Below are 10,046 nucleotides of genomic sequence, written 5' to 3'. Positions count from 1 at the left end.
ATGAGAGGAATTATGACCTCTGGCACCGAAAGGTGCAATATCTCCTGGAAGAGCAAGATATGCTGGAAACCATAAACCAGACCATGAACCCACCTGAGGAAGGTACCACCGCACACGACATCGCAGGGGACCTTGATATATACAATGCTTGGAAGAGGAAAGACCGGGTAGCCGGGATTACAATCCCGAGCTCCATGAGGGATGACCCGATGCTTCGTTATGAGAAGCATAGGACTGCAAAGTCTTTGTGGGAGGCTGTGAAGTTCCGGTATGGAGGGACTTCCACCACAAGAGGCCGCCGCCAGCTCGGACTCACTTTTGACGGTTATAAGATGCGCCGGGGTCACACCATGAGGCAGCATATAACCATCATGTCTAACATGATTAGTGAGTTGAGCGCATGTGGGCGCGAGAAGACCGATGAGGAGCAAGTCTCCGCAGTCATCAGGTCATTGCCAAAGACTTGGGAGCATATGAAGATCTTCTTGACTCATGCGATGAGGTCAAGACTTTCGATCAAGGCGCCAAGCACCTTGAGCTTGATGAGGATCGGATGTTGGCCGATACCCCTCAAACTGATGTATTTTGCTGCTAAAGCTAGCACTAGTAAGGGTGCAAGCTTCAAGCGCAAGAGAGAGAAAGCTCAACCTCAGCGGTCCAAGCAAAGTAACCGGGGTGGGAACAAAAACAAGAGTGGGCCCAAGCGTTCAAGGGGGACTAGTGCTTTGGCAAGAAGAAATCAACTTTGATTTGCTTCAAGTGCTGAAAGCTTTGGTCATTTTGCTCGTGATTGCACCGAGCAAGAGGTATGTCTTGTGTGTTATACCTCATCTTGTTATGTAACAAGTTCTACTATGCTTGCTGAACTAAATCCTTTGTGGATTGTTGATTCAAGTGCGACAGAACACATAACAAGGGAACGCTCGAGCTTCGTGGAATACCGTCGTATTCCAAGAGGAAGCAAAAGGATAACGATGGGGAACAGCTCAAGCGTGGAGGTTCATGGCATAGGCACATGCAAATTAGTTTTGCGAGGTGGCCAGACGCTGTTACTCCATGATGTGTCTGTATGCTCCAGGACATTCGGCGAAATCTTGTTTCGTTATTTATCTTTTAAGACATGGTTTTAGAATTGTATTTGAAAACAATTCTTTGGTTTTGTATCCGGGTGATACGGTTTATGGTTATGGTTTTCTTGATAATGGTTTCATTGTATTGGATACAATTGATTATTCATTTAATTCTAGTAATGTTTTTGTTTGCCAAAATACTATGTGTATTGATTCTAATTTGTGGCATGCTAGACTAGGACATATTGGCTTAGATAGGATGAACAGGTTGGCAAGAGAAGGTCTCTTAGGCCAAGGTTCACTATCCGATTTGCCAACTTTGTGAGTCATGTCTAGCGGGAAAAGCAACTAGAAAACCATTTAAAAAGGCTTTGAGAGCCTCTCTTCCTTTAGAACTTATCCATTCGGATGTGTGTGGACCCATGAATGTGCATACTAGAAAAGGACAGTCATATTTCATCACATTCATAGATGACTATACAAGGTATGGTCACATTTATCTAATTTCTCATAAGTCGAAGCTCTGGAATGTTTTAAGAAATTCATGAGCTTGGTTGAGAATCGATTAGATAAAAGGATTAAAACTCTTAGAACGGATAGAGGTAGAGAGTATCTCTCCGATATGTTCAAAGAGTTATGTGATGAAAAGGGGATATCTAGACAACTTACTATTCCGGGGACTCCACAACAAAATGGGGTTGCTCGAGAGGAGGAATAGAACCTTGCTAGACATGGTGAGATCCATGATGGCGCAGGCAAATCTACCCATCTCTTATTGGGGAGATGCTTTGCTGACTACGGCCTATATCCTCAACAGAGTTCCAACCAAATCGGTTCCTTCCACACCATATGAGTTGTGGACCGGAAGGAAGCCAGATTTGAGTTACTTGCGCGCATGGGGATGTGCAGCATATGTTCACTCTACTTCTCACCAATATGGAAAGCTTGGACCCGAGAGGAAGAAAGTGTATCTTTGTGAGATATTCTGAACCCTCAAAGGGGCATGTCTTCATTGGACTAGATGAGAATGAGAGGAGAACGGAACTTGAGTCTAGGGATGCAACATTCTTGGAGAATGATTTTCCATCTCTTTCAGGAGTTAACAAAGAATCATCGGAATTCTTTGAGATACAAGATAGTGGTCTTGTCACTCCAGGGATTCAGATTCTGGATAATGAACTTGGGGTTCATCCAGAAGATCCTAGTGGGAGTGGGAGTGTAGATGTGATAGCTACCTTAGACGGTGAGCAATCTGACATGCACTTGCCCCGTAGTAGGCGCGGGCTAGTTCCTCGTCGACGTTTCGACATAGAGGATGAAGCCTACATGGTAACTCCTGAAGAGATCGACTGTGAGATGATTTCAGTCGATGAGCATGAACCAAAGAGCGTGCAGGAAGCTCTTGCGGGGTCAAGCTCAAAGGAATGGTTAAAAGCAATAAAGGAAGAGTTGGAGTCGATGAAAGTTAATCATGTCCGGGACTTGGTTGACTTGCCGCCGAGCCGAAAGGCGATTGGGAACAAGTGGGTTCTCAAGATCAAAAGAAAGGCGGATGGATCTATTGAGAGATTCAAGGCTCGTTTAGTGGCTAAGGGCTACACCCAACGAGAGGGCGTTGATTATGAGGAAACTTTTTCCCCCGTGGTTAGGTTTGCCTCAATTCGCCTCATACTAGCCATTGTTGCTCGGTTGGACTTGGAGCTTTATCGGATGGATGTAAAAACTGCTTTTCTCAATGGAGAACTTGAGGAAGAGATCTATATGGATCAACCTCAAGGCTTTGAAGCACATGGACTTGAGCGCAAAGTGTGCAAGCTTAAGAAGTCCATATATGGCTTAAAGCAAGCATCTAGACAGTGGAATGTGCGCTTCCACCAAGCTATGATGGAAAATGGTTTTTCCATGCTTGAGGAAGACCATTGTGTTTACACCAAGAGATCGATAATAATTATGTCATTCGACACCGTACGTAGATGACATACTTATGGCTAGCAATAGCAAGGAGCTATTGGAAACCATTCGAAATGGTTGTCCTCCGTATTTGATATGAAGGACATGGGTGAAGCAAGCTATGTGCTTGGTGTCAAGATTGTCAGAAATAGGCAAAAGAGATTACTGGGTTTATCTTAAGAGACCTATATTGACAATGTCTTGACGAGATATCAAATGCACAACTGCAAACCAATTGATACTCCAATGGAGAAGGGTTTGCATTTGAGCCTTGATATGGGTCCTAAGACTCAGAGAGGAGAAAACCAAGATGGAAAGAGTTCCATATTCCGGTGCGGTGGGTAGCCTTATGTACTCTATGATGTGTACTAGGCCGGATATTTGTTATGCGGTGGGTTTGGTTAGTCGATACCAATCAAACCCGGGCATAGAGCACTGGAAAGCGATCAAGAGGATATTGAGATATCTCGGAGGAACGAGTAACTACATGTTGTGTTACCAAGGATCGGATTTGCGGTTAGTTGGCTATAGTGATGCCGACCGGGCTGGAGACATCGATGAGCGCAAATCAACCTCCTGGATATGCTTTCTTGCTGAATGGCGGGGCCATTTCGTGGTGTAGCAAGAAGCAAGCTTGTATATCCCTCTCGACCATGGAAGCAGAGTATGTGGCATGCTCCGCTGCGGTTCAAGAGGCTGTTTGGTTGAGGAGATTCCTTTGACATCTTGGGATTGTGATGACATCCAAAGAGGCTGCCCTTGTCTCTCTTGTGATAGTACGGCGGCTCTTAGCTATGTCAAGGACCCCAAGTATCATGGGAAGACCAAACATATACAGTTGAGATATCACTTTGTTAGAGACATTACATCAAGAAAGAAAGTTGTACTTAAGCACATATCTACTAGTTTGATGGTAGCTAACCCTCTTACCAAACCTATAGCCAAGGATGTTTTTATTTCTCATGTAAAATCCTTGGGCTTGCGTGAGATTGTGACTTATTTTTGTACCGAGACTTTCTTATTAATGAGTAATATGAGTTCATTCCAAGCATTTATTCTTATTCACTTTACGTGTGATTGTGTTTCTTCCGGCATAAAACAACATATGTCAATAGGCAAGAGAATGGCTCACTCACACGAGCATTCGCCTCGGCGCCTTGGAGGCGAGCAAAGATGAGACGGATTGTGAATGACTTTGTGTAGGTCAATTCATAATCATGATGTCGCCTTGATTTGGAATCAAGATGAGTTTCTCTATTGTGAAGAGAATCGACATGAATGTTCCCACTATTCATGTTGCCTATAGGAGCCAAGTGCGAGTACTTTATGTGGCGCTAGGGTGGAGACAATAAAGTAACTCGGGTTAGGCGCAAGGGGTTGCGACTGGACTAAGACCGTATGGTGTTGAGATGGACATATGTTCTATTGTATATAGAATGCTCCACCATAGCACATATATCATACTATGTGTGCTTAGCGATCATTGGAAATGAGAGGATGGATCCCTGCTCCTCTCATTGTGTGAGTCCTGGACCTTATGGTCCATTAGTGTTCTTAGTGACTTTCGACGACATCATGAAACGAAGGGTTGATGTGGCTACTTTGGGGTGTTACCTATGGTCATGATAGATTCGACCTAAAGGGGCACTACCGAGAAAGGAGTCAATCCTAAGTGTAGTGATGGTGCAGGGGCGAAAGGAAAGGTTTGATTCAACCGCACCCTAAAAAGTGTTTCTTTGGCGCCAACCGTATGTGTTACAGTAGTGAACATTTTAAGGACAAGAAGGTGATCTCTCGGAGGGATCGAGATACCTTTAGTCCGGTGAGTTTGAATAAACCTAGGACACCGTGTTATACTAATGCTTATTTGATTTGTTTCTATGAGTGATGTGCCATTCTCGCCTTCTCGGGAAGGTTTCTAGTTTGGGGCTCACGCGTGCAGTGTATATCACCGGTCGCACAACCCATTTTGCCAGTATGACTTGTGGATATTAGTGTCCGGGACACGGGTGGTCTATGTATCCGGGATACATAGTGAAGAGATCAATATATATGTATATCTGGGATATGCATGTGTGTCTGGGACACAAGAGGTCTATGTATCTGGGATACATAGCAGAGAGATTGAATGTGTATATCTGGGATATACAAGTGTGTCTGGGACACATTGAAAGATTAACACTTGCCCTTGTGCAAGTGGGAGCTGTTGGAATTTATTAATTTGATTAATAAATTAAATGCCCAAGGGCAATATTGGAAACTCACTATTAGGGCGGTTACAAAATAGGTTATATATTTTAGTAACCACAGCATTAGTGAGTAAGTAACGGAGTGATTCATTCGCACGAGCAAATCTCTGAGAAATAGCGGCTCCATCTCTCTCTCCCTCTCTCTTAGAATCGCAGGCTTAGATTTTCTTCTTTGCTTGTATTTGATCTTCATTCCATTAATCCACGGCATTTGGGTTGTTGATATTATTCCCTTTCCCTGTGATTGAGGAATCTCGCCGGTAAATCTTTGGTGGTGGAACGAGGACGTGGATCTAGACTTCCGCTGTGAATACTTCAAGTAAGGGAAAGCAAATCCAGGTAAGGAATTTTTCCCCATCAATTAATTGAATTGAATTACTTTTGATATATTACCAACAGTGGCAGTAAGTGTGTTACGGGTTTGTACACGTTTTTAAGACTAGCTCGATGGCTTGGACTGATCTAAACCCATGAAAGTTAGTATTCGGATTGATAAATGATATTCACTTGTTTTAACTTAAAAAAATTATAAGTGGTTACTATTTTGTAATTAGATAGTTATAAAAGAGTTGGTTTTGTTGGCTACAGTCAATATCTCTCGGTGAATACTTCTGCCGACCTCTTTATATATAGAAGCTTCCTCATTCCATAAAAATGTGATCAAATAATGCAATTGTCTGATAATAATTTATTGAAAAGAAGTATTACTGAAATAAACATAAGTTTGAAAGTAAATTTCGATTCTATTTAAAGTCTTAATCGTGAAGTAACTGTTTGTAAAGTTGGCAGTCTTAAAGTCTCGGAGTATTTGAGGGTTTATGTAAAAAATTATATTGTATTTTAATATTATGTCAATTTTATTGTTTTTCTATTTTTTCTTTTTGGAGTATGATATCAGCGACAAAGTTAATAACAACAAAAGGTGACAAAGGAGGGAGCAACATCATTTTCATGGGACCATTTAAAGATTACATTGAAAAAACACTTGAAATATCGCGATACGATATAATGGAAAACACTTCAAATATCGCGATTAAAAGCAAAATTCATGATTTATCCAAAAAAACAAAAAACAAAAAAAATTTGCTGAAGTCATGAGATAAAACCGACACGTAACGGTTAAAGTCAATTATTAGTGACTTCCCGCAAAGTGTGAAGAGATAATGAAAACAAGGGAGGAGGAAGGATGATTGAAACTTCAAAAGAAAGTTAGATGGATTCGAAGGATTACAGTCAAAAGTCCACGCAGAAAAAGCATAGAATTATTTGCTTTCCCTTCCCGCCTTCCCATGAACTACATCTTTCCGTTCCCGCCTCAATTTCCTGGTTATTTCAGAGGTCTCATCCCTATCTTAGAATTTTTTTCTTTCCTAACCCGCTGCACGTAGAAGACCAAGAAAAGTTCAATCTATAACATTTTCACTTGAGAGGTGTTAATGTAAATTTTTTAAATACAAGTTTTGATTAATGCAGATTGCTATCGACTTTACCATATGTTAATCACCAACACACAAATAATACTATGTACATACCAAGCGGCTAACTTGTTTATTTTATTTATTGATGAGAAAGCTATCAATCTATCATTGACAAACACGGAATGGAAAGCGGTTAAATCATTCATTTTACTCATCACTGACACTACCTTCTACATTGTTACCATATTTGGGAATAAAAACAAAATTATATTATGCAAAATAGAAAATAAGATGCTTGATATCTTATATAGTCAACTAGGGCTTTAAATGGATAACAGAAACCCTTCTCGAATTTGCATTCATATGTATCCGTTCAAGAGTATCTAAATCTTGTCGATTATTAATAGAATGTAAATATGGTAATGGTATTACTCAGCACTTTTTCTCGACTAATTAGTATTTAATTGATTAAGTTACTATTTTTTTGACAAAGCCGAGAATATTATATATATTTTTTAAAGAAAAATAGATATACAAAGGAAACTAAGCACAATAAAACCTTCTCCCTAGCTTTTCCTCCAGAATAGCTAGAAGGCAATCAACATCTAGATGCAACTCTTGAGACACACGAACTAAACTTGCCAAAAAATTCACACATTTATTTGTTTCTCTCATATTATGAACAATGGTGCAACTTGTGAAGCTCATCTTCAAATCAATCCGCACCTCCACATTGTGATGCTCCTTCGCCAGCTCTTCCTTAAGACCACATCTAATTCTTTTTATCTCATGTGCCAGAATATTAGAATCTAACAAACCTCCAACGATGGCGAAGATCACCCGCCTGACCTCCCCTCCTTCACATAGCCATCAATGTTTATCACAATGCAACCCTTAAGCGGTATCGTCCTGTGAAAAAACGAACCACGCTTCACCTGAATAAATTAATAGTCATAAACGTGTACTCAACATATATTTATATCCATTTAGAAGAATCTATATTAAAAAAAATATAAATTGCAATCCCAATATCATCCGAATTCTTCCAAAAACCTTATAAAATATTACCCAAATCTATTCCAATATTAAATTACATATATGATATTACCACTGTCAATTAGAATCGAATTGGTTTACCCCCTGAGTTAACTTACTTAAATGCATTGGATTCCATCCTCCTATCTAAATGCCATAAATCTTACAATCCAGCTCGTGTGTTGCTTGGCACAAATCAAAGTAAAAACACACCATGTGTTCTTCCCTCAAATCTGAATAAGTCTCCATTTGCCAGAGGGGAAAGAAGAAATTTTTTTTGGAAAAATCGATTCATGCCATATTGGTCGGATCACAGTTACTGAGCTCACTGATTTACCTGCGCAACAGATGCTTCTGACCATCTCCTCAAACGATAAACCACAAGTGAAGTTCCTGGGTTCCTATCTCATCACCGACTCTTTTAGCTAGCTTTATTCTTCCATGTCCCCACAAGCCTCTTCTTTACAATCTTTCATTTTATTCTTTCATCATTCATTCATGTTCGTTGCCTTCTTCACTCTCTCCTCATAGCGCTCTTCACTGAATTCTCTTCTCTGTAATGGCCTTTCCAGCAGATCATAAACTTCCATAGCAATGGCGGGGTTCGTCTCTCTACTTCTCCTCTTCGTCTACCTGGGTTGCTTCTTTTTCACTAGCACAGATCGTTCTTCGATTAACAAACGGAGAAAGGTATCTCCTCTGTCTCCTTCTTCTACTCCATCTCGTCTCAAATCATCCCAGAAAGCTTTCTCCTCTTCTTTCTCTTTCCTGAAGCGAATCTTCCACATCAAGAACTCCAAAACAGAAAACGAAGTGCAGATCACACAACCCACAACCCCAATCTTATCTTCCGCCAGATCGTCACAGCAATTAACGCCGGAGCCGATTGTATCTGTCTCTGCAACTGCATCTGCTCAGCCAGGGAAGAGGCAAATCGGGCCACTACAAGAACCCAGTATCTCATTCGATCATCCTTCATTTCCACTCCGAAATGATATCTTTCCATGCCCAATCTGCGGCGAAATCTTTCAAGAAACAGAGCTTCTAGAACAACACCAATCGGTCAAACACGCTCTTTCGGAGCTCGTCGATGGTGATTCCGGCAAGAATATCGTTCAGATCATCTTCAAAGCTGGATGGAACGAAGGAAAGAAGAAACCCATCATTCGCCAAGTGTTCAAAATCCATAACAGTCCGAAAATACTGGCAAGGTTCGAAGAGTACAGAGAGATCGTGAAGTTCAGAGCGTCACGAACCGTAGTGAAGCGAAGAGACGAGCGTTGCATAGCTGACGGCAACGAGCTGCTTCGGTTTCACTGTGCAACTTCTGTGTGTGGATTGGGACAGAAAGGGAATTCTGGAATTTGTGCCCAGTGCTACTGCAGCGTATGTGGGATCATAAGGTCGGGTTTCTCGGCGAAGATGGATGGAATACCGACGTTTTCGAATAGCTGGAGAGCACACGTGGCGCTTCCTGATGAAATCGAGGAAGATTTCGCTTTCATGAACGTCAGACGTGCGATGTTGGTTTGCCGAGTCATAGCAGGTCGAATCGGATACGAGGGTGACCAGGAAGGCGATGATGACAAGGAAGAAACTCAGTATGACTCGGTCGTCGGGGGAGTCGGTGGGGCCCACAACAGGCTGGATGCGGATGAGCTTTTCGTTTTTAATCCAAGGGCGGTACTTCCGTGCTTTGTCATAATATACAGCAGTGTTAACGCGTGACTATGATGGCTTTGGTGCTGAGTCTTCTTTTAATTTTCCAAGTTTTACTTTGATGACTTTTTCTAGTTTTTATTTCTTTTCTGAATTGTAAATGAAGGAAGAGTGTTACAGGTGGCAGATGTTTAATGATATGTAGAGTGTAGTGATCCAGTGTTAACTTTTTTTTTTTTTTTTCTTCTTCATTTTTTTTAGAGGGAGGGGTGAAGTCGAGTCTTAACTCTGTTCTTCTGGTTTGGTATTATGTTTGTTTTGTATATCATGTTTGAATACTGATAAGGTGATCCTTAAATGTATTATGATAAAATATATAATAGTATTATTTTTTATCAATAGAAAATTTAATTCAATGAAGAGAACATTAGGGAAAAGATATGTTTTCTACCCTCAAGGTGTGTATATAGATTTATTTTACTTTAAAAATTTTATGTGGAATTTATTATTAACTTGATTAGGTGGGACCTAAATTCCAGTTTCTATGCTTGTAAACCAAGTTTCTTTCTAAAAATAAAATTAAGAAAAATAAATAAATGAAGTTTCCAAGTCTAAGTGAGACTAATCAAAATGTGTAGACAGAATGATGGAGAGAAAAATAAATG

General features: G+C 40.7%; 1 protein-coding gene across 1 annotated transcript; it reads left to right on the top strand.

Annotated features, from left to right (window-relative positions):
- Positions 1-7,988: 7,988 nt before the first annotated feature.
- LOC149023869 (uncharacterized) lies at positions 7,989-9,813 on the top strand. The gene has a single exon (XM_089142854.1). The coding sequence runs from the start codon at positions 8,317-8,319 to the stop codon at positions 9,448-9,450; it is 1,134 nt and encodes a 377-aa protein (XP_088998980.1). The 5' UTR covers positions 7,989-8,316; the 3' UTR covers positions 9,451-9,813.
- Positions 9,814-10,046: the final 233 nt, after the last annotated feature.

The sequence above is a fragment of the Hakea prostrata genome, chromosome 2 (assembly GCF_041222555.1).
Source record: "Hakea prostrata isolate BN-2017 chromosome 2, UWA_Hpros_2, whole genome shotgun sequence".
NCBI classification, from domain to species: domain Eukaryota; kingdom Viridiplantae; phylum Streptophyta; class Magnoliopsida; order Proteales; family Proteaceae; genus Hakea; species Hakea prostrata.
This window is presented reverse-complemented; position numbering and strand designations above follow the sequence as displayed.